Source organism: Lissotriton vulgaris, chromosome 5, assembly GCF_964263255.1.
Source record: "Lissotriton vulgaris chromosome 5, aLisVul1.2, whole genome shotgun sequence".
Classification (NCBI taxonomy): domain Eukaryota; kingdom Metazoa; phylum Chordata; class Amphibia; order Caudata; family Salamandridae; genus Lissotriton; species Lissotriton vulgaris.
Window position 1 is genome coordinate 78,491,857 of NC_141693.1, and position 24,345 is coordinate 78,516,201.

Below are 24,345 nucleotides of genomic sequence, written 5' to 3' on the forward strand. Positions count from 1 at the left end.
CAGTCTGATCTATTCTATGGTGCTAGAGACTTTGAAATATTTTTGGACTTTAACGTTTTGGAGCACTGAAGATGACTGAATGTGGAGATTTTATTTTGAGGTGTAAAGGAGAATAGAGAGGCAGATTGAGACTCGTGCAACTCTGTTATTTATATGACAGAGTTAGGTAATATAATTTATAATTTCTGTTTTGTTTTAAAATGTACCAAATAATGGCTAAATTCTCGCTTGTCCGAATAAACTAAAATTCTGTTTCTTAAATGAATAGATAAAAATTACTTTAAATTTAAACTCGAGTAGCGTTTTATTGAAATAAAGTCAGGACAAGATAAATGTTAATGTATTATTTGGATTACTATGATTGAGCAGGTCTTAATCTCCATCAACTAGCTTCTCCTAGATGATCTATTGACCAAGTAGTGGAGGGCCTTGGTGTAGAGTTTTCCAGATTATGTGTTGACATATAATAAATAGAAGTTAATGTATATTATGTAAAGGATATAAAACCTAGGTACCCCACTAACCAGCAGCTCTACCTCGATGTCACTGATTCAGATGTATTGTGTGTGTTTTGTGTGACTCTCAGTGTTATGGTCCCCACCGATGAGTAAATAGTTATTACATCTGGGTTGAGTGGAATTGATATTAAAGGTTGTTAGAGAGCCGCGCTGGATCACCTCCATTGCAGAAAGGATTGTTTTTGTGCAGGAAGGAGCACTTTCCTGCACTAAAACAGTCCACGGATTTGTTTTCCTCTTTCTATGTGGCTGCAGAATGCAGGACATATGGAAGGAGGAAAAAACAAGGAGAAATACAAATATTACTCCTAATTATGCCTGCTCTGGGGAGGCATAAGGTTTTAGCACTGCCCCAGGTTTACGTGAATAAATTAATCTGGGGTAGGTCAAAATCCATGGGTGTTGCATGGAGAAATCCACCACAAAACCCATGGAACGCCTCTTTGACACAGAGTAAGGCAAAGTGGCGCTGCTTTGTCTTACTTCATATCGATGAGGCCATTCAAAGCCACGCAGAGTGGTCTACGCGTCACCTCATAGATAATATTGAGAGGCTTGCAGTGCAAGAGTGTAAAAAAAAAGTGACACTCCCACAGGTGCAAGCCTCTCATAAATGCGCTCCTCTATCTGTATTCCCCTTCTGTGCGCAAGTACACCTACGTGCAGACAAGATCGGCGCTTTCCCGAATCTATCTGAAAGAAAGGACGGCGGAGACCTCTCTCTTCTAATTGAAGCAATGGGACAAAGGGAATTGACCCTGCACTCATTCTTCACCCCCGCAATTCCCCTACCACTGGCCCAGGGGTCAACCTCTTGCTACGGAAGAGGCTCCCGTCTTAATATTAACGTCAAAGCAATAGACAAGCAGCTTTATCCTGAGAAACACAGCACTGTGATGCACACTAACTACGCTTATCCAGGCAGCCTCATTCATCTGGAAAGTCAGGAGGCGAAACTTCAACAAAACCCGTTTTTGCTCACCTCGACTGAATGGGAAGCCATGTGCCAATAGGGAAGTTGCACCAGAAAAAGATTCAGCATTGCCAGTGTCAGTTCATCTTCTTTTATTAACAAAAGTTATTGATCATAAACCCAATCACCTTGGCTCAACCGCAAAACAAAACTACTCAGCAGACATATGGGCAATCTTGCCATGAACATTGCAATTAACATCAGATGCCCTCAACTATCAATCCATGAACATGGATCCTCAGATCAAGTTATTGAACACCAAGGCGGTCCTTACCTCATGGATTGATACAAGAATTGACAGTCCCGATAGCCTCATAATCAAAGCTCAAAAAGCAGCTGACGTTATTGAGCCAGCAGGTCCTGTACCTGCCCCCCAATCCTAGACAAACTGGAGACACTCCTTGCAACCCAGGGTGGCTTCCTCTGTGACCCCAAGCAAGCCACGAAGCCTGCAACCCCAACAAGCGACCCCCACACTTCATGCCTCTAAGGGTCTCATTGTGCCCGCTCTGCACTTGGCTCTGGAGGAAAAAAAGGGTACGTCCAGCATCTGCCAGGGCCAAGTGCCTCAGGCTCCTTCAAAGCCTAAAGGGACAGCACCTCCTGCAGCGACAACTGTGGAAGCCTCACCACATCACCTGCCCACAGATGGGGCCATCTGTGGACCCAGATACAACTTCCTTGGCATGAGCCAACAGTCACAGTCTGCCTCGGACAAATGTCAGGAGCCCCACGGAGCAAGAATCGACACAAAGCACGAAAACACATGGAGAAAGCAGGCGGGAGGAAGAGCACCTACCCCTGCTTCAGCAATCCTAGCAGCAATGCGAACTCACACAACAGAAGTATAGCACAGGAACAAGAAACAAAAATAGGCTGCGCCGACCACATGGCACCCTTAAGTAGCTAATTATGACTCTGCAACTTCTCACGAAATCACTATACGGGGGAGGGAATGGGAGACCGCAGTGAGCGTTGAAAGGTGGCGACCGACGCAGACAGTCAACACCTCAGATGGGTGCACATGTAAAAACAGGGCAGAAAGACTGCCCCGCCCAGGCCAGCGAGCCAACTGTGCCCCTTATCCAACAGATACCCCTACAACAGGCCGTGTCACGAACAAGGAAGCACCCCTCTAGCGCTGACTTGGGCTACTGACCAGGCGACAATAATGTGCACCATCAAAATGACACAGGGCTTACACAACCCCAGTAAACTCAGAACCCCAGGACACCATCAAACTAGATCCTCCCATACCTAATGTAGACAGGTTCACAAATCCATCAGCAATTAGGGCACCGCCTCTCAGACTTGAGGCTCAGCAGCTGGGCACCACTGGACCAAACATCACTGACTCTGGGATCATATCTTGCAGTGCAACAAGCAGCCACGTAAAACTAATGTATCCTATTTCCAAAGACTGTGGGTGTGCTCTGTGATCTACACATCTATATACAACAGTAATTCGTCTCAACCGTGTCCTTGTTGCTACAATGTTTTAGGGTGCTCTTGTGGTGTCATAATACCCACCCACCAGGGTATACATCAACTAGGACTGGAGACAGCCTAGAACAGTATCCAACAAAAAAACACCAAAGCACACCAACTGATTGTTACTATCATCCAAGTTCAAAATTCTGTGAATCAACCAATCACAGTAAATGTCCTTTAGAAGAATCCCACCACAACTGTTGTGTCAGGTCCTTTTGTTTGGTTTATTCCTTGTCATTACATATAGTTTTCAGCAGCAGACGACATACGTTTTGCCCCCTTTGGCTTTCTCAAGGCTGCAAAAACATATTTACACACTGTTTGTATATGGTATTATATTATACAGTTTTTCATATATTTTTTCCTCTTCTTTTCTACTTTCACATTGCTGTTTTTTGAATGCACAATAATAAGGGCATTTATTTACTTTGTCTATTATATATGAAAAACTGTATAATATAATCCTGACTATGAATCAAAGGGGCATTTCGACCTTTCATTCATGGAAACAATCTTTGTTTATTTTGCCAAATCCCAGAAGCAGTAAATCCGACCATGGCTGATAGTTTATCGGTTGAATTCCTGTCTCCTAAACCAGGACGAACTAACTAACGAGACCACCAAGGTGACCTGGTCACCCTCTGCAGCTGCTGATCGGGGTCACTGCTACCTTTAGAAACGGGGGGACACCGCGTGTCTTCTAATGTAGATCCAGCGTACCCCATGTTTTACTAACGAACAAGAAGAACCATGCGCCCAGCACCCCAGATAACAGCCCTAGCGACCTTAAGGAGGGCACTGAGCAAGTCTCCAACGCCCCCATCTCTCACACTCACCCAACCTTGATCCGGACTCCCTATGTGTGGGACCCGAGAACTATCTTGCCGGGATATCAATCGCATGGGCTGGTACCGTAAGTGATGAGATATTGCTGCATGTTGGTTATTTGGTGACAAAGAGAGACATTTCTGAGCGCTGTTGTGCAACCACCAGTGGTGGTCCACCACCGACAAACAGTGGCGTAACGAAATTTGAGGAGGCCCCTTTGCAAGATGCATGGAGGGCCTCCACTCCGAATTTTTGCAGAAACTCTCGGTGAAAGTACTGTGCAGAGGGGGCTCCCTGCAGCTGAGGGCCCCCCCCGCACCTCGGGGGCTCCGGGGCCTGTGTTATGACCCTGTATCAATAGCTTATATTAAACCTTAAGTAAACGTGTATCTATTGGTTTATTTAATAAATACCGTAATAAGCTGTAACTTGTTAGTGAAATGCCAAATACTAAACAAGCATTGGCATAGCCAATAGGTCTCGCCTTTGGGACCTTACAAGTATTTAATTATGCAGCACAATATGCTTGGTGCAACATCAACTGTTATATGGCTAAACACTTATAATGTCCCAAAGGCGAGACCTATTGGCTATGCCAATGTTGTCTTTTTTGGATCCATTTCACAGGGAAGCAACTAAATGAAAGAAGGAAAGAGAGGTTGTGAACCTTTCTTCAAGTCACGGTTTTCAGTAAGTGAGTAGCAAGACAGAAAGAGAGGGAATAATAGGAAGAGATGGGGGAAGGGGGCAGCTGCCAGCACAGAAAAGAAGAGGACATTGTCTGTGTCTTCTATGGGCAGTAAGGAAGAGACAGAGTCCTTTTCCTTCTCTGCCTGTCCCAGAACGGCCACCAAAGCAGAGCCTTATCTGAATGCCTTTGCTATTTCTTCCGACCTGGGAGACAGTTTTGAAAAGAAAAAGTAGGGGAACGGAATCTTTTTAATAAAAGAAGTAGGGGTATGCCGTGCCCTTCCGATCCCGCCCACTGCGTTAAGGGAAACTTGTCCTGTAACAATCCTTAAAATGTGCACTATGCAAACCAAATCATTAAAACGTTTTATTTCTTAAAAAAACAGGACGGTTTCTTTCTCCTGCTCTTTTCCTTCCCCTTTTCCTTTCACATCCTCCTTTCACCTCCTCATTGTCACTGCTTACCCAGTTACCCGCATTATGGTGTTATTTGTTATTTTTATTCTTCCTGGGGTCTGAATTTTCTTCTTTCATTCTTCTCTCCTTGTGCTTATTTTAAATCCACTCGTGGATTATTTTTTTATTCTACTCGTGTATTTTCTCTTTCCCTGTATTTTCGTTTACGTGTCGAGCAATAAACAGCACACCCTGAAGCAATAACTTACAGGCCTGTTTGAGAGGCTTTTCACATCTTCAGTATCCACCAATGGGAGTCAGCAGGCTGTCAACTAATCAGAGCCTGTGCTGTCCTCAAGAACAACCAATGGAAACACGCCGGCTGTCAACCAATCCGAGCCTGAGTTGCCATCCGCAGCCACCAATGGAAACAAAGCAGGCTATCAACCAATCCGAGACTGCGCTGTTCTCAGCAGCAACCAATGGAAACAAGAAGTCTTTCAACCAACCCGAACCTGCTCTGAGCTTAAGAGGAAGAGAAACGAAACTTAGTTTAGCTTCCGGCATTTCTGAATCATGGCGGGAGCAGGCGCAGCTCAGCTGGTGAACCTCAAGGGAGAGATCACTTGTTCCATTTGTTTGGAATATTTTACTGATCCGGTGATTATTGAGTGTGGCCACAACTTCTGCCGCTCCTGCATCACCCAGAGCTGGGAGGGAAGAGATGAAAACTTCCCCTGTCCACAGTGCAGCGAAATATCTCCTAGGAAAAAATTCCGACCCAATGGACAACTGGGAAACGTGGTAGAAATTGCAAAACAGCTTCATCTGCCCACAGAGAGGCCCCTGGGAGACAATCTGTGTGAGAAACACGAAGAGAAACTGAGGCTGTTCTGTGCAGAGGATCAGAGGATGATGTGCTGGGTCTGCCGGGAGTCCAAGGAGCATACAACTCACTCAGTGACTCCTATAGAGGAGGCTGCAGCGGAGTATAAGGTATATCTGGGCATTCATGGATTGCAAAGTCAAGCTACGAGTAACCTGTAGAGGAGTACAAGGTGTGTGTGCGTGTGGTTTTTTTCTTTCTATAACCACAAGTGAAGAGCACATGGTGTGTCTGGAAATTCATAGGACACTACGTCACCTGGTGCTCCACATCAATGTGCAGACGGAGAGCACCAGCTGTGTGTGCAGATGCTCAGAAATCACATCATCTTGTGCGTCCCATGGAGGAGGCTGCAGAAAAGCACATACAATGTTTGTGGATTTCAAATGTTTACAAGGCACCCTGTCGGTCCATATAGGAGACTGCTCAACGCAATATGAATGCGGGCTGCCCACCGTCCACGAAGGGGACCCTCCTACGAGGGCGGCCTGTCCCATTAGTGCCACATGATGGCACAGGGACAGCCCAGCGTTGCGAGACCCCTCTGGGGGCCCGGGAGGGGGAGAGGTACAAGTTGCTCACCCCGCCCACCTAGCGGCAGTGTTGCCAGATTGTGCGTGATCTAGCCCAATTATGGCTTCTCCCTAATATGGGAATTGGTTTGGGGGGGTGGGGGGCGTGGTCGACCTCCGTGACCCTTTTCATTACCTATGCTCAGTTTCTGCACAATCAGCGAACCTCTAGACTAAACCAGCCTGATAGTTAAGCTGCTGGGCATTAATCTTTTGATATACAAATTATTTCCAAATGAACAATTCCTGTCAAACTTTCGCAGAGAAAATCGTTCACCTTTCTTAATAGAGGCATTTGTAACAATGGTGCTCAGTTTCTGTTATCTGCAAAAAGGGAGCATTTTTGCACAAGCTAGTTCACTTTTATCTGAGAAAAGAAGCTTTAAAACGTACCAAATGTCTGTGTTGAAAATGGCTAAATGTGCATGTTTGTAACAGTTTCTAAAGAAATCAATGACCGATTTCTGAATGACCTCGTTGCATCGCTCACGTTTTAAAGCGCCGCTCATGGAAGGTGCACTGCAAGCACTGGGAGAAAGGTGCAGATAATGACAATTATAAACGGAGGGTTGCCTGTTTACCAGAGGCCTCCACCCCCTGTATGCCCAACTGATCCAGAGTACGGGGGGAGGTGGTGGGAGGGGAGAACAACAGATGCACAGATTAATCTAAAGGACACTCCTCTGATACAATCACAGTTGCTCAATTAAAAAAAGTAGGTGCTGTAGTCCAGGATTTATCTTAAAAGCGTGCCACCTGTGATGCCAAATGCTGGGCATTCCGAAACCTAAGGAAACCTAATGTTGATCGTCGCGCCTCTTCCTCCATCGCCTGCGAATCCTTTCTCTTATTCTTTCAGGGTATTTTTCACCATTTGTCATTTGTTTCGTATCTTTAAGCTCCTACCCCATTTCTCCTTTTGGATTTCTTGGGTCTTGTCCGAAGTATGCAGATAAACATAGGTTCTGCTCTCCAGAAATTATATGTCGATGACCAACACTTACAAGCACTGGTACAATTTAAGCTGCGGCTGCGACACGTGGCAGTAACTAGTCAAATAAAAACCTTGGATCTGTTCCTATGAGCGTATTGGCCTGTGCTCACTACAACTACCCTTGGTTTTAGAAAGTATTTTAATGTGGTGTGAGAAGAATCTTTAGCAATAGCCTTGAGCACAAGATTCCATCTAGCCTGCTTGACCTGGACTCATCGAACTCTTATGTACCCAAACCTCATTTTACTACTATGATCTCTAGAGACTCTTTCCTCTTCCATCCCTCCTTCTGCTATTCTGAAACCTCACCTCACCTTACTACTAAGCTCTCCCAAATAGCGCGTTCTAGACTCTTCCCTCTACTATCCTTTTCAATCCAAATAAGACTCACATGTCCACCTCTCATATTTCCCTACACTAATCCACCACTAATACTTTTTGGGTTCAGGAGTAGAGTGCTACTTTCTGAAAAGCACTTTGATGCCTGGATAGTTGTATTAAGCGCTATATAAATACAATTACAATATGCCTGCGCTGACTGAGCTCGGCGCTTCCCTATAATAAGTTTGACCAAACCACTTGAAAAGTCCAGTCTTGTCACACACATTTACACAGACGCATCTCAACTATCCTGCCTCTTTTGCTCATCTGCATTTTCAGAAGCTTGTAAGAACAGTGCAAGTTTAACAGTGATAAACTTTCTTACACAGGGAGGCAGATAGAGCATCTCGCTATGACACCATTTAAAATTCTCAACTTGCGTAGTTACTCAAACCTGCAATTTGTCATGCAGGAAAGTCATATCCATCAGTTTGTTAGACAGATTTACAGGTGGAGAAGGGTAACCAAGCGAATGTAAATAAATATTAGGTTGTTACATTTCCAATTTCGTGAGTCAAAATTGCTTAAAATACACCACACCTGCTGTCTTATAACTGGGGAACGAAGTGCCAGTCTCGGCGTTGGCTCAACATGCTGTGAATCTCGGCAAATAACTTAATCTCCCAGTGCATGAAATAAATAATTAAATGTGCCCTTGAGTATTGTTACTAGTGTTCAAGCAAAGCCCTCCAATACCTCCGGGGCTAGTTTTCGATATATAAAATGGCAAAAAGAATATGAATATGAATATATATATATATATATATATATATATATAGCAACGGCTCCACCAGGCGTGCACCATCATACCTGCTGTTCACTGTGTATGATGAGGCCTCTCTTCAAGACCACTGAACTGTATTTCCGACCGGTTCAGCATTTTGTTGTTTGAGTCATTGGTTCTCTCCAAGTGCATAGAAGGCATTATTTGTGTTTGTACCTGCCTGCAACCATCAGGCCATTCATGGCGATCATGGGCAGGAAGAGCAACATTGGGACACTTTCCCTAAGTGGGCTAATTTGCCTCCCTAAAGTTCCTCTCCCGTAGACGGGACGGTGTTGTACTGCTGAGCGGGACCGGGTTTTCGACTGTGGAACTGGTTTAGGTCCCACCTACTTTAAATGAGGCAAGGCGGTTCTTAATATGTAAAATAAGTGCCCGATCCCGAACCAGGAGTCCACTGCAGCTTGCAGCACCCATCGCCCCCATCTCTCTCTCTCCAGCAAGTGAGACAGTTCAGATTATTGGAATCTCTGTTTAATATATTGTTTCTCCGCAGCCTTGCATGGAAGCAGGCGTCCGACCTAGGCTGTGGGCTGTGCCATGCTACTACTAAGTGTGGGTGACATTATACTGTTCACAAGAAAGTGTCACTCATAGTCGCTGAATGTCACTTGTATTTTCACTGAAATTAAGAAAATGTCACACGTGAGCAATCTGAAACCTTGGCTGCTATGTGGCAGCCTGCTGCAACACCAATCCCAAAGCGTTTCAGCTCTGCTTGGAGCATTGATCACAGGAAAAATGAAATGAGTGTGGAGTCAAGCAAAGATTGTGAAATGAAATCTTTTCAGACTTAGTAAGAGTGTACATTCTGCGCAGACCACTTCTGTAAAATGGTCCGGCCACAAATCTCCATTTACTGCCTGCTTGACGCTGTCCCTGCCCCCTCTTCCTTAAAGTAGCAACATTGGGCTACTTTGGGCTACTTTTTGGTTGGCTGTGGGCTCGCGAATGCTCTAAATATCGGACAACACTGCTTTCAAAAGGAAGAGAAACTAAACGTTGTTTAACTGTTACATTTCTGAATCATGGCGGCAGCAGCTCAGCTGGGGAACCTCCAGGAAGAGGCCACTTGTTCATCTGTTTGGAATATTTTACTGATCCCGTGATGATTATTGACTGTGGACGCATCTTCTGCCGCTCCTGCATCACTCAGAGCTGGGAGGGAAGAGATGGAAACTTCCCCTGCCCACAGTGCAGTCCACTTTTCCGCTTCTTTCTGTCTAGGGTGAGACTTCAATGCAATTTTAGCGCTGAGACGCCTAAGGGTAATTGTACGCGCTCTATAAATGGCATTAAATAAATAAATCTTTTGGGAAAAACCTCAGACCCATCAGACTATTGGGGAGCGTGGTGGAAATGTTAAAACATCTTCATCTGCCCCCAGTGATGCCCTAGGGGGAGAATCTGTGTGAGAAACATGAAGAGAAACTGAGGCTGTTCTGTGTAGAGGAACAGAGGATGATATGCTGGGTCTGCCGGGAGTCCAAGGAGCATAAAACTCTCAGCAAGTCCAATAGAGGAGGCTACAGAGGAGCACAAGTTTTATGTGTGTGTTCTCCTGTAGCCACAAGTGAAGAGCACAAGGTATGTCTGTGGAAATTAAAGATTGCTAAGTCACTCGGTGAGCCACATCAAGGGGCAGCCGGAGAGCACAAGCAGCGTGTGCAGATTCTCAGAGGCCCCACGTCACCCTGTGCGTCTCAAAGAAGAGACTGCATAAGAGCACAAGGAATGTTTGTGGTTTTCAAGGGGTCACAAAGCATCCTTTAGGTTCATATAGCAGGTCTGCTGAAGGGCATTATGTATGTGTCGAGGTTTCCGGATCATAGAGCACCCTAAGGGCCCCAAAGCGAAGTCTGTAACATTTTTGTGTATTCTACAGAGAAAAAAATTGTAGAGGAGCACAGTATGTTTGGGAGTTCAGGGTTTACACGTGAATTCACTTGTTAAGTCTGTAAGAGGATACAGGGAATGGGATCTGGTAATATGGGATTTAAATATCACCCACGGGTTCCATAGAGAAGGGTGCCTAAGAGCACATAGTGTGTGTGGTTAGGGTTCAGAAGTTTAGACACTTAGCCTCTGAGGCAAACGGCACTTGTATGTAAAGTTTCAGGGATCACAGGTTGTTCACTATGAGTCTCCCCGAAGCAGCAGCAGAGGAGCACAAGATGTGTCTGTGGGTATTCAGGGATCACAACGAAGTCTGTGGATCTGCGAGAGAAGGCTGCTCAAAAGCACAAGGTATGTTTGGGGTGTTTGGGGATCGTAAGTGAACACTCTGTGAGAAATATATACGAAGGTGCAAAAGACCACAAAGCGAGTCTGTCAGAGCGCTGAGACCACATGCGTATACCATGAGGCACAGAGGGGACTGCAGGAGATCAGAAGGGATGTGTGCGGGTGTTTTGGAATCTCGAGCGCTGTATTCAAAGGATTCAGTGTGGCGGTGCAGTGTGTACAAACATTCAGTGTCCGTAGTCTTGATGCGACTATTCAAGGTTTAGCACACGGGCTCATGTGGTTATCGGCCATAGTGGAAGAGGTGCAGCAAAGCAGGGTGTGGCACATGGGGTCACATGGACATTGTAAAGAGCAAAAGAGCTGCAGACGGCTCTCTTCCCCGGTCCACCGCGGGTCCTAATCCTGCTTGAGTGGAGGGAAGAAGCCCCTTCCGGTTGGTCGGCGGTCTAGTGTTCAGCCTGAGTTTAACATAAATGGCCCTGCAAAGCGGAGCGCGCAGCGGACCTGCATGAGGTAGTGGTGCTGCTGAATTCTTTATTATCTGCCCTGCGCTAGTTGCTGACGCTCAAGTACACTTTTGAAAATAATTTAAAAAACATTTCTTTTAGTCTTGGTGCACATTACTTTGTTGGGTGCTTTACACGAGGAATAACTCACTTCTCTGTTGCACTTCGCCTAGCCCCACCTCCGGCTCTCTTAACCGGTCCAAACACTGACAACTGTGGAGTCGTTAGGCCGCAAGCACATGATGGCGTTGGCGCTGCGGCGGTAATGAGACTAGCCCTGGGCGAAGAACTACGCTCCGTTCGCGGAGTTTCGGCAACTCCGCGCTCCGCGGAGAACGCGAAGTTGTCGAATACTTCGCGAACTGCTGCGTAGCGTAGTTCTCGCGCGCTCAATAGCCTTTTCGCGTGCGCGAGGATGCTTGTCGGGAAGATCGAGTTGCCGAACACGCAGAAACTGCAATCTGGCACAGAATAACTCGCGGACACGTTAGTAGTGACCGGAAATAAGGGGACGCAAGCGGGCGGGACAAACCTCATGGGTAACTTCGCGCGCTACACATCCCAAGCATGCAGGCAATCAATCAATCAATCAGGATATTTGTATAGCGCGCTACTCACCCAGAGGGTCTCAAGGCGCTTGGGGGAGGGGGATCCACTACTGCTCGAACAGCCATGTCTTGAGTTGCTTCCTGAAGCAGAGGTGGTCTTGGGTCAGGCGGAGATGGATGGGGAGGGAGTTCCAAGTCTTGGCTGCCAGGTAGGAGAAGGATCTTCCTCCCATGGTGGATCTTCGGATGCGTGGCACGGCGGCGAGGGCGTGGCTGTTCGATTGTAGCTGGCGGGTGGGAGTGTAGAAGGTCAGCCAGTTGTTGAGGTACCTGGGGCACAGGTCGTGGAGGGCCTTGTGGGTGAGGAGTTGGAACGTGATTCTCTTGCTGACGGGGAGCCAGTGAAGGTCTCTCAGGTGTCCAGAGATGTGGCTGTATCGGGGGATGTCCAAGATGTTTTTTTTTTTTTTTTTTTTTTTTGTATGTTCTTATATAGCGCTCGACTACCCAGAGGCATCTCGGCGCTTGCCTTGGGAACCCGTCCTGGCTTTTCCCTGTGAGATAGCCCCTAACGGGCATCCCCAAGGTGAAAGCCAGGCATCCCGCCGCGGGGGGCCGTTGTGGAGATTAAGCAAGCTTAATGCCCAGAGTTGCAGAGTGTGAACCCATGATTAGGTCAGGCACCGAAGCGAGAATTATCGAGTCCGTGGACATTTGAGCTCAAGACCCTGCCGCGTCGGGAATTGAACCCTAGTCCCGGGTCTGACCTCTGCTTCAGGGTCTGCCTGCTCTAACCAGTGAGCCACACTTCTCCACTCCAAGATGAGTCGTGCGGAGGCGTTCTGGATGTGTTAGAGTCTTTTCTGGAGTTTGGCTGTGGTTCCGGTATAGAGGGTGTTTCCGTAGTCCAGTTGGCTGGTGACGAGTGCCTGTGTGACCGTCTTCCTGGTTTCGGTGGCGAGCCATCGGAAGATCTTTCGGAGCATGCGTAGGATGTTGAAGCATGATGATGAGACGGCGTTGACTTGTCTGGTCATCGAGAGGGAGGAGTCCAGGATGAAGCCCAGGTTGCGTGCGTGGTCCGTTGGTTTGGGTGCGCTGCCCAGGGCAGGGGGCCACCAGGAGTCGTCCCAGGCGGAGGGTGATGATCCAAGGATGAGGACTTCCGTCTTGTCTGAGTTCAGTTTCAGGCGGCTGTTCCTCATCCACTCGACTACGTCTTTCATCCCTTCGTGTAGGTTGGTTCTGGCGGTTCCTGGGTCGTTGATGAGGGAGAGGATCAGCTGGGTGTTGTCGGCGTAGGAGATGATGTTGAGGTTGTGTTGGCGTACGATGGCTGCGAGGGGGCTCATGTAGACGTTGAAGAGGGTGGGGCTGAGTGATGATCCTTGTGGTACGCCGCATATGACTTCGGTGGCCTTGGATCTGTACGGGGGGAGGCGGACTCTCTGGGTTCTTCCTGTGAGGAATGAGATGATCCACTCCAGTGCCTTCTCTTGGATTCCGATGTTGCTGATGGTGGTGTTGTCGGTGTTGTTCTCCAGGTGGAAGTTGAGGTCCCCTAGGAGGATGTAGTCTGCGGAGGCGAGGGCATGCGGGATGATGAAGTCTGCGATGTCTTCGCTGAATTGTGTGCGAGGTCCTGGGGGTCTGTAGATGAGGGTGCCTCTGAGTGTGGTCTTGGGGTCGGTGTGTATCTGGAAGTGAAGACGTTAAGCGGCTGTGAGGGTGTCGTCTGATTGGTCGTGATGCGGATGGTGTTCTTGTGGACGATGGCGATGCCTCCTCCTGTCTCGTTGACGCGGTCTCTCCGGGTGATCTTGTATCCGTCCGGGATGGCGACGGTGATGTCCGGCGCTGAGGAGGCGTTCATCCATGTTTCCGTGAGGAAGGCGACGTCTGGAGATGTGGTGTCGAGCAGGTTCCAGAGTTCCACGGCGCTCCCGAAGACGAAAAATGGCTCGCGAACGGGTCAAGCAAGCTACTACGCATGCTCGCGGAGCTATGTGTAGTTCGCGGAGTGCAAGTGCATCTTCGCGTAGCTCGTGGAGTGCGGCTACGCGAACTACGCCCAGGCTTAAATGAGACTCTGGACACGTAGTTTGGTTTACCGCGTGGTCCGGACTAACCCCGCCGGCCACGCCCTCTTTCTTTTATATATGCGAGCGCGTGACGTCACGCGCTCGCGAATGCGAACCCTTCGGTGCGCGACCAACTAGACCGCTGACTAGCGGCCGTGAACATTACATTCCTTCTAACCTTTTCTTTAAACAAAAAAGGGAATAAACACAAACGTCCAAATCAGTAAGAGGTACAGTCAAAAGAAAGACAGGGCCGTACGGCCGATTACCAGTACGAAGAATGGTCAGTTCATGATCAGCCCACTGCAAAGTCCGCCAGCTGAGAAGACTGGGCCGGGTTCCTCCGCAGCCCGTACCCTGCTGCTTCTCCCCAGGCTGGGGCCCTCCGAGGGGTCATCCATGGGCATACCCTCTCTCTTGATCTTTGGCTGCTTGATCTCTGTCACAGACCCTGGTTGTTGTCTGCACTGTTCCTGTGGCTGTTCTATGTCACAGACTGTGCTCATGGCTGGTGCCTGCTCTTGATCGTTGGTTGTTTGCTCTCTGTCACAGACCCTGATTGGGGTTGGGGTCCGCACTCTCCCTGTGCCTGTTCTGTCACAGACCCTGGTTGGGGTTTCCACTCTTCCTGTGTCTGTTTTCTGTCAGTCTGTGATCATGGCTGGTGTCTGCCCTTGATCGTTGGTTGTTTGCTCTCTGTCACATACCCTGATTGGGGTTTGGGTTTGCACTCTTCATGTGGCTGTCTTATGTCACAAACGTCGATCTTGGCTGGTGCCTGCCCTTGATCTTTGGCGGTTTGTTCTCTGTCACAGACCCTGGTTGGAGTCTGCTCTCTTCCTATGCTGCTTCCCCGTCATAGCCTGTAATCGTGGCTGGTGCATGCTCTTGAGCGTTGGTTGTTTGCTCTCTGTCACAGACCCTGATTGGGGTTGGGGTCCGCACTCTCCCTGTGCCTGTTCTGTCACAGACCCTGGTTGGGGTTTCCACTCTTCCTGTGTCTGTTTTCTGTCAGTCTGTGATCATGGCTGGTGTCTGCCCTTGATCGTTGGTTGTTTGCTCTCTGTCACATACCCTGATTGGGGTTTGGGTTTGCACTCTTCATGTGGCTGTCTTATGTCACAAACGTCGATCTTGGCTGGTGCCTGCCCTTGATCTTTGGCGGTTTGTTCTCTGTCACAGACCCTGGTTGGAGTCTGCTCTCTTCCTATGCTGCTTCCCCGTCATAGCCTGTAATCGTGGCTGGTGCATGCTCTTGAGCGTTGGTTGTTTGCTCTCTGTCACAGACCCTGATTGGGGTTGGGGTCCGCACTCTCCCTGTGCCTGTTCTGTCACAGACCCTGGTTGGGGTTTCCACTCTTCCTGTGTCTGTTTTCTGTCAGTCTGTGATCATGGCTGGTGTCTGCCCTTGATCGTTGGTTGTTTGCTCTCTGTCACAGACCCTGATTGGGGTTGGGGTCTGCACTCTTCATGTGGCAGTTCTTTGTCACAGACCGTGATCATGGCTGGTGCCTGCTCTTGATCTTTGGTTGTCTCTTCTCTGTCACAGACCCTGCATGTGGCTGGCACCTGTACAGGACAAAGTACCCCTATGGTTAATGAGTCAAGAGGGTGGGGGTATTGAATGTAATCTATTCAAGTATAATATGGATCTGTGTGGCCATAATTTTCAATCTGGATATGTGCTATTTGGACTTACACTCTTAACACATATGAGCAGTACTTACAATCTGGGTACAGACCACTAAACTGTGAGCATTGCCCCAGGGAAGATGCAATTGTTGGTGGAAGGGCATGGGTGGGCTGTGAAGTCAGGGGTAGTACTCCTTGAAATGTATCTTTTGCAATTCAGAAACAAATTGGCGAGTTTGAGCTGATGTCATATCAATAGGGATGCGGTGCCAGATTATGGGACCATGAATAGAGAAGGCTGGCCTCCTGGGTTTTTTATTTTATGTGCTTTGTCTCCTGTCTGGTGATCTGTCTTCCTGGCATGACATTGTTCTCTATATTTGGTTAGTTTGTTTGACAGAAAAGCTGGCATCCTCTTGTTGAGCCCTTTACAACTGATGCAGTTGGTTTTAAGGATGAATTTGGTCACCCTCCAAACCAGCTCTGCAAGCCCTCCACTGGCTCCCAGTGGAGAAGAGGGTAGAGTTCAAGGCCCTCTCCACATGCCACTGCATCTTGAGCGGTAAAGCCCCGGCTCCGCTCCTGAGCCTGGTGACCCAATATGAGCCCACACGCAGCTTACGGTCCTCTCGGACTGGACTGCTGAAAATCCCCAGAGTCAGGAAGGCACGTATGGGAGGAAGATCTTTCAGACACCTCGCTCCCAGATGCTGGAATGCTCTACCGTTAGATCTGCGACTTGAACCATCTGAAGTCCTGTTCAGAAAAAAACTAAAAACCCACCTTTTCAGCAGGTAGCCTTCCGTGGGAGGGGGGGACAGCCACTTCACTTACTACAGCGCGGGGACACGCCAGTGGCGTAACCAGGCACTTTACAAATGCCCAATAATAATAATAATAATAATAATAATAATAATAATAAAACAAAAGAATTTAGATCTTTTAAGCTCATCACCCATGACTCCCTGGCTGAAATATTAGGTCACCACCCCATACCTGGAGAAGGGTCTCTGAAAGAGGATACACTTGCTCTTGAAAATTGGTTGCAGTAGTGTTCTTTGCATCTTGCTCCTTTAAAGACACATAGGGCCTCGTGAGAAAACATCTCTGCCCCTTAGTTCACGGAAGCACTGAAGAAAAGCAAGAGTGCTTGTAAATATTTGGAACGTTTATGGAGAAGTTTTGACCCTGAAAGTAAACATATACATAAACAGGCACTTAAAGTGCACTATTAAGGTTCGTGATGAGAAAAAAAGATACCTGACCACTAAAATTGATATGGCCAGAAATAGTAGCAGGGAACTCTTTAAGATTGTAAAGGACTTTTCCTCTCCTAAAGCTCTTCAGAGTCCTTTTGTCCCCACCTATGAATGAACCACTCAGATTGCTGATTTCTTCCATGATTAGATTAAGGCCATTCAAGATACCTTTGTTACTCCTGTCTCCCAGAATCAGAATGAGGGGTTTTCTCTGAGGGGAGACCCGAAGGGAGAACCTCTGTTGGAGTTCCCTCCGATGTCTTTGGATACCTCACTCTCCATTATGAAGACACTTAAATCTGGGTCCCCTGTGGATCCATGTCCAGCTAAAATTTTAGCATCTGTTGCTGAACTTCAAAACCCTGCCGAGAATAAAGTCCTGAACCTCTCGTTGTTTAGTGGGCAGGTTCCGGCCAGATGGAAACAGGGTAATATTTGACCTCTTCTGAAGAAACCTTCAGCGGACCCTACTGTAGTCAGTAATTATAGGCCCATTACATTGCTCCCTTTTTTTGCAAAGACTTTGGTGAAGCATGTGAAAAAGGTCACTTCGAATTTTATTGAGGCCACCAATGCCCTTCACCCGAGTCAGTCTGGTTTTAGGGCCAACTACAGTATGGAAAAAGCCCTACTCGAGGTCTCCGAAAGTATCAAAGACCTTTGTGATAGAGGAGGCAAGGCAGTTTTAGTACTGCTAGACCTTTCGGCAGCCTTTGATACTGTGCCCCATGGACGACTCCTTCAGAGGCTGGGGGAGTACTGCCTGGGGGGCACAGTCTTAAAGTGGTTTGCTTCCTTATTTTTAAGGCCGTCAACAATCTGTCTGGTCGCCACCTTAATCAGCTGACATCCCTCCGCTGAATGTTGGAGTGCCTCAGGGCTCAGTTTTGAGCCCTACTCTTTTTAATATTTATATGGCACCTCTTGCATCTTTAGCGGAGAATCTTGGGGCCAAGGTTCTTACCTATGCAGAGACGATACCGAACTGCTGTTTACCTATGAAAAAGATGTGCCGTTTAATGAAGGTCAAATACATTTATGTCTGAAGACCGTGTTCGACTGGTTCCGACAGAATCTAGTATCTTGCAACTCCGCCAAGACCGAAATTAATTTTTTTGGACATACCTTGGATGATGAATGGCGGAAGTGGTGGCCTCAGGATCAACCGGCCCCTTCCAGCCCTGTTACTACTGTTAAAAATCTTGGAGTTATGCTGGATTCTGATCTTTCTATGAAGTCACAGGTGGAGTCAGTGGCTGGTACGTGCTTTAGGCTGTTAAAAATGATGAGGAATTTCCTCACATTGCTGTCATTGTCCCATAGAAAGACAGTGGTCCAAGCCTTGATAATGTCTAGGCTGGACTATGCGAATGTGCTTTATTTAGGTATTCCTAAGTACTTATTGAACCTTCTTCAGGTTGTGCAGAATTCAGCCGCCAGAGCAATTTCTATGGTTGGACCAAAAACACACATGACGAGTCACCTGAGATCACTGCATTGGCTATCAGTAAAAAATAGAGTTGACTTTAAATCTCTGGTGCTGGCCTTCAAGGCGTTGCACAACAGTGGGGCACAGTATATTAGAAAAATAATTATGCCCTATACTCCAGCTAGGACCTTGAGGTCATCAACCCAACATTTGTTGGTAATGCCTAAATTCTGTAGGTCAAGGAAGGGTGGACACTCCTTTCAGGTGGTAGTGAGTAGCTTATGGAACTCGCTGCCTTTACTCTTGAGACAAGAAGCATAGCTCCTGAGCTTCAGACGACAACTCAAGACCTGGCTGTTCCAGCAATAATGAGATCTAGGTATGAGTGGGAGTTACTGTGTCTCTCTTTCCAGGGTCTTTTCTTTTTCTTTTTCTTTCCTTAGCGCCGGGACACTCTTTGGAGCAGCCGTGCACTTGTAAAAATGCCTCATAACATTAACAAGGCAATACACCCCCTCTGGTGCCCTCTTCCCTCTCTGAGTTTTAATGCCTACGGTCCACGGGATGTCACATGAGCGTGGGCCTTATCCAAGCACAGGTGATGTTTGCTCTAGCTCACCGAACCGAATCATATCTAGATCAGTTCAATCGCTTTTGCCTCAACGAGTTACATGGACAAACTGCTCAGATTGCAGAATTGTCCCTGCCTCTTTGATGGGGTTATGGGTTTGATGGCATTGGCACACAGGCTCGACTGACCTGTTCCTTTGGCAGCAGCTCCAGTTGTGTAGAGCTGTAGCGGCAGCTTCACTCAGGCCAAGGACTGCTGGTGATAATCCGATCAGGAGTCCTGCCTTGCGAAGCTCATCTGTGACAGTTGTGGTCTTACAGGTTGGATCAGTAACGTTGATGGTGGTTCTTCTTGGGGCAGTTCTGATTCACATTCCCAAATCTCCTGTCTTCCATCCCAAGTGCTAAATGTTCCGAGCTCCACCTCTTTTACATGTTCACGTGTCAGTCAGACTTGACTTCAGCCAGTCTCTCCCCTCAGCCTGTCTCTGGGTCTTTGACTGTCTCTGCCTGCAGTGGGTTGTTTCCCTTGCGCCCTCACCATGGAACGAGCTTCTCTGCAGCTTTACAAATTCTGATCTCTCTGAGGTCCGTGAGGTGTCTGTGGGGAGAGGGAAAGAGTGTGAGAAGGACGTAAGATGGTAGAAGTGAAAGTACTTGGAGAGACTGCCGTTCAGAAGTGAGGAAAAGCATGTTAGTTTTCTGAAGTTTGAAAGAACCTGAACCCTCCCCCTCCACACTCCCAACCTAAGGATGGCAGGGCCTGAATGAAGCTTCTTAATATCTGACCAGTATTTCTTTGCTCCTGACAGGAGAAGTTAAGAACTGAGAAGCAGAAAATTGAATCCGAGTATGAAAAACTGTGGCAGCTGCTGAAAGAAAATGAGCAAACACTTCACAGAAGACTGGAGGAGATGGAAAAGAAAATCACCATGGTGGAAAATGCAAATATCCCCAGACTCTCCAATCAAATCACCTCTCTCAATGCCCTGATAACAGAGATAGAAAAGAAGTGTGAGGAGCCAGTTTGGGAACTCCTGAAGGTGAGATATAGTTTGATTAATTCAAGGATTGTATTGTATTGTAATTGCATTTATATAGCCCTTACTACCCCTGATGAGGCGTCAAAGCGCTTTTTCGGCGAGTAGCACGCTACTCCGGGACCCATAGAGTATTAGTGTTGAATTAGTATAGTGAAACATGCAAGTACATTTTAAGTGGTGGATAGGTTAGTCAGTTATTTAGACTTGAATGATAGTAGAAGGATAGAGGAGGACAAAGGTTTGTATTTATCGCTTGTTGACGCATGCTATTCAGGAAGCCTATAAATGATTAGTGGTGAATTAATATGGTGAAATATGAAGAAATGTATTAGTCTGTTACTTGGAGTGAGAAGGATAGCGGAGGGATAAAAGGGGAAGAGGGATTTGCATTCATATAGCACTTGTTTCCCCTGATGGGTGTTGAAGCGCTTTTCTGGCGAGTAGCATGCCACTCCGGAACCCATAAAGGATTAGTGTTGAAAATTAGTGTAGTATAAATATTAAGTAATTTGAGTAGTAGAAATGTTATTCAGTTGTTTGGGCAGTATATTAGTATAGTTGAATATGGAATTTGAGAAGTGAACATGTTAGTCTGTTAATTAGTGGATAGTGGAGGGATAAAAGAGTGAAGGACCTTTTTTTTTAGGTCTTAGCAGTAGGAAGAGGCTTTTGGATGAGTAAAAAGGAGTTTTGGAGGGGAGGAGTCAGAGAGAAGAGTTTAGAAAGGCTTCTCATTTAGCAATACCCAGCCCACACCATCCACAAACAGAGCAACACATTCACACCAAATGTACACCATGCACAACGCTATGCACAGATTAATATACCAGCATGCACCACAAACCCAACCAAACCACATCTACACACCCTACTATCCCAACTACCACACATATCCACCATCACCCACAAACCGTACTCAACTCTATCCTATACTACTAACCAATACACTCATCACTAACACAACGCCAATCAACACCATACATAACTACATCCCATTCAGAAACTCTCCCTTCTGTAATTACATCTAACAGACCACCTTTTTCACTAACACACATATAATGATCCTTCCATCAGTTGTCCAACAAACACTCTCCTCTCTCTTCTACCATAATAACACTAACACACACACTGCACACCACCACACTTTGTAACTCTTGCAACAAACGAGTCTAAGATAAACACTCTCACCTCTACTTCATTCCCTCCTACACACAACATACACTCTACTCATAAACACATCACCACCCCCTCTACGTCACAACCTCCTCTCACAACCAAGACTGCACAACCACATCCAGGGCATGAAACCTATACATCAGCACCCCTTTTCACTACACCTCGAAAGCAAAACATATCACACACACAAGCACACCTCATAATACTTACCATCACAAAATACATACATATACCCACCCACCTTTCAAACCACACAAAGGAACAAACTCCAATGCCAAGCTTTCACTGTTCCACCACACCTAATACAGATACAGCAATACAGCACCTCTCTTCTAACCGCCTCTCATCCATTGGACAATTTAGAACATTACTACATGACCCACATGCTGCACCACCTCCCCTGACTCATACACCTTCCGCCTTAAACACAGGCAAAAAATAAGCAATCAATCAATCAAGAAATTTGTATAGCGCACTACTCACCCGGATGGTCTCAAGGCGCTTGGGGTGGGGGTGGGGGGGAGGGAATGGGGCGGGGGGTGGGGGGGTGGGTGTCGTAAATAAAATTTACCAGAACATTTTTCTATACATTAAATATCAATAAGGATAGCTCATAAATGAGAGGCAGAGTCCGTGGTGTCCGAGTTCAAAAGGGCTTTATTTCAATGGCTCGAGCCAGGGGAGAATCGGGTTCCATCACCACTAAGGTTCAGGAAGGGATATCTAACGTTTTATTCACAGAGTACAATATATATATAGTCAAACCATACATTGAGTTCAATCCAAGAAAAGGCGGATCGCTCCAGGCGGAGCAAGAGAGAGATAAGAGCACATGGGCATAACAGAGGCGTGAAAAGAGGTGTTCACTAGATATGTCATAGGTGGATGGGTGCATAGAGGGGGTCTGCATGGGCAGCTGGAACCTTTACCCTACATGTTCGCGCAACTGGTCATGACGTGTAACTAACGTGTAACTGGGGACTGGAGACGAGCTGGGGGGAGTTGACTTTAGCACTAGAAGGGGAGTCTGGAATCTGGGATGTCAGAGCGACCTGTACCTATGGCGTATCTGATATCTTGTGTTTTTGAAGGATGTATTGTCTGAAGTAAAGATCTCTCGAGCAAAAGGCTGTTCATCAATAATGCTAGTGTATGCATATATTTCTTCGTGCGTTGCACGGGGGCCACGGGCTTCTATGGCAACGGGTTCAGTAAATCACGAAAAGGGAGACAGGAAGGCTAGGCCCTATGCTCTGCAGGCAGAATATGTTTACCTATTTCACTAGACTGGAATGTGTTTTTGCTGAGCTGAGCAGATAACTTGTAGGCAAAATACTGTCTTGGCAGGCAGGCAGGCCAGGCTGAGCCGGGCACCTCTCGGCTGAGCAGGAAGTAAGGGAAAGGTCAGGGATACATAACAGAGTATCAAGAGGAGGCTCAGAGCCTGAATTCGGGTCCTGGCCCTACGGAGCCACAAAACGGGTGCATCTTTAAACGTGCACCATGTAAAGACGTTGGCAACATAGGCCTAAAAGCCAATTTATTGTTGCTTTCATGGAGGACTGAATAACTGACATGTTAACGTTGGACGCAAATGCAAATGCGTCTTCATTTTCGGCCATGGAGGGAAAATGCATGGATGTCATGCACATATACTACACGTTGGGGTACACGTAGGGGACACATAGACCATTAAAATTCCATTTTCCTCATTCCCTCCTTGTTCCCTTCAAGAAACCTCAATATTCATGAGACCATCTATTTGCTCATCCTTTTTCATTCGTGCACGGGAACGTGGACGTGGAATACAGGCAGTGGCACACAGGCCGCAAATCGCAGGGCCACATTGTAGACAGAGACAGCAACTGAATACTACGAGCAGTATTATTCCTAGGAATGACAATACTTTCCATCCCCAGGCTGATATCACACTCCAGAGCCAACCGGACCAAGTCCAAGTGCCTGGATTATCTCGTGAGCTATTTTATGAAGTCTTGTTATTGCTGTATACACTGATGGTGCGTTATTTGGAATAAACACACAACAACTGGATCCGATGACTCTACAAGCTCCACCCCTATCGGCCAGGATGACGTCAAGAACAAGGCGGTTCTGAAGAACAACAAGTCTCATTGCAGACTGCTCTTCGGTTAAGTTTCCTAAGGCAAAGGTGGTCTCATTCACTACTGCTTCGAGGGTTCTGGTTAATTTACGTATTAATTTACTATTTTGCAGGGGACCTACAAAGAAAAAGAATCCTTTATTGAAATCTGTATATTGTTCCCACGTTGTCTCAGTCTGATCGACAATTGGGGGAAGGCCCCTCTTGTGTCTAACATGTACTAGTCTGGAATCTCGGTGATAATGGGATGGGGCTAGGAAAACAGGTGGCAGTAGGAATGCAATAAAACATGTTCCACCCCAATCTAAGGGCAGAAGTATATAGGCTGTCTGACCACAAATGAAATAGGAATGGCGGGAAGCTTTGAAAGTAGACTTTCCTTTATCATCGAATTCGACCACAGTATTACAATCACTATGTCCTAGGTACACTGAACCATTTTTCCTGACACATAATTCACCCTTTACTGGTAAGACTGTTATGAACGGTGAACCTGTATTTGTCTCGGACTGGGCATTCAGAACCATGAAGTTAATGGAAACATTTCCTAATTCGTACACTTCATTTTCTAGATCGGTACCTTTCCTTTGGGGAAGACCATCTTCGTCTGGAAAACATGCCTTATTCATAACCGTATTCAGGTTTCCCCATATCCAATCGCCCTGGGAAACTGTGGATCTACTGTCTAGTGATGACATTAAAGCAAACCAAGCTCCGCACGAACCATTGTATGAAAACGGATAAGGAAAAAGAGGCAGAACTCCCATCGTTTTCTGATAAGGTGGGAGTCGGCCACATACCCAGCAATTTGTGACATTGCTGGCCTGGTGAGAATGGTGTAACATACGAATAAAAGTGTTGTTGCGTAGTGCTAAGCGATAGGACAGTTCGTGGGGTGGCAGGTCGCTAAATGTGTGCTCTACAGTATCATTGAAAAATGAATGTATATGGGAACCAAGAGGAGGAAAGAAAACATGTAGCATCAAGCTTATACATATAATCGATATACTTAGAAAAAACATAATGATCAGAGTTATTATACATCTGCTACGTAAGTTTTTGCAGTATTTCTCTTTCATCTTTATTCGCCTATCTCTCTGACTGTTTGGGTCTACTGTCTTATACATGTCAGGAACCTGTCTAACCGCTTCACCCGAGGGGGACTTAAACAATTAAACACTGTCTGACTTACTAGACCGCAATTTTAATTTATATTCCT

General features: G+C 46.7%; 1 protein-coding gene across 1 annotated transcript in view; it reads left to right on the forward strand.

The window, feature by feature from the left end:
* The first annotated feature begins 5,432 nt into the window (after positions 1–5,432).
* LOC147710241 (E3 ubiquitin-protein ligase TRIM39-like) overlaps positions 5,433–24,345 on the forward strand; it is a 141,724-nt gene continuing 122,811 nt past the window's right edge. The window contains exons 1-2 of the mRNA XM_086920915.1: positions 5,433–5,892; positions 19,598–19,828. Of these exons, the coding sequence (XP_086777041.1) occupies positions 5,473–5,892; positions 19,598–19,828 (651 nt within the window). The 5' untranslated portion in view covers positions 5,433–5,472. The remainder of the gene's footprint in view (positions 5,893–19,597; positions 19,829–24,345) is intronic.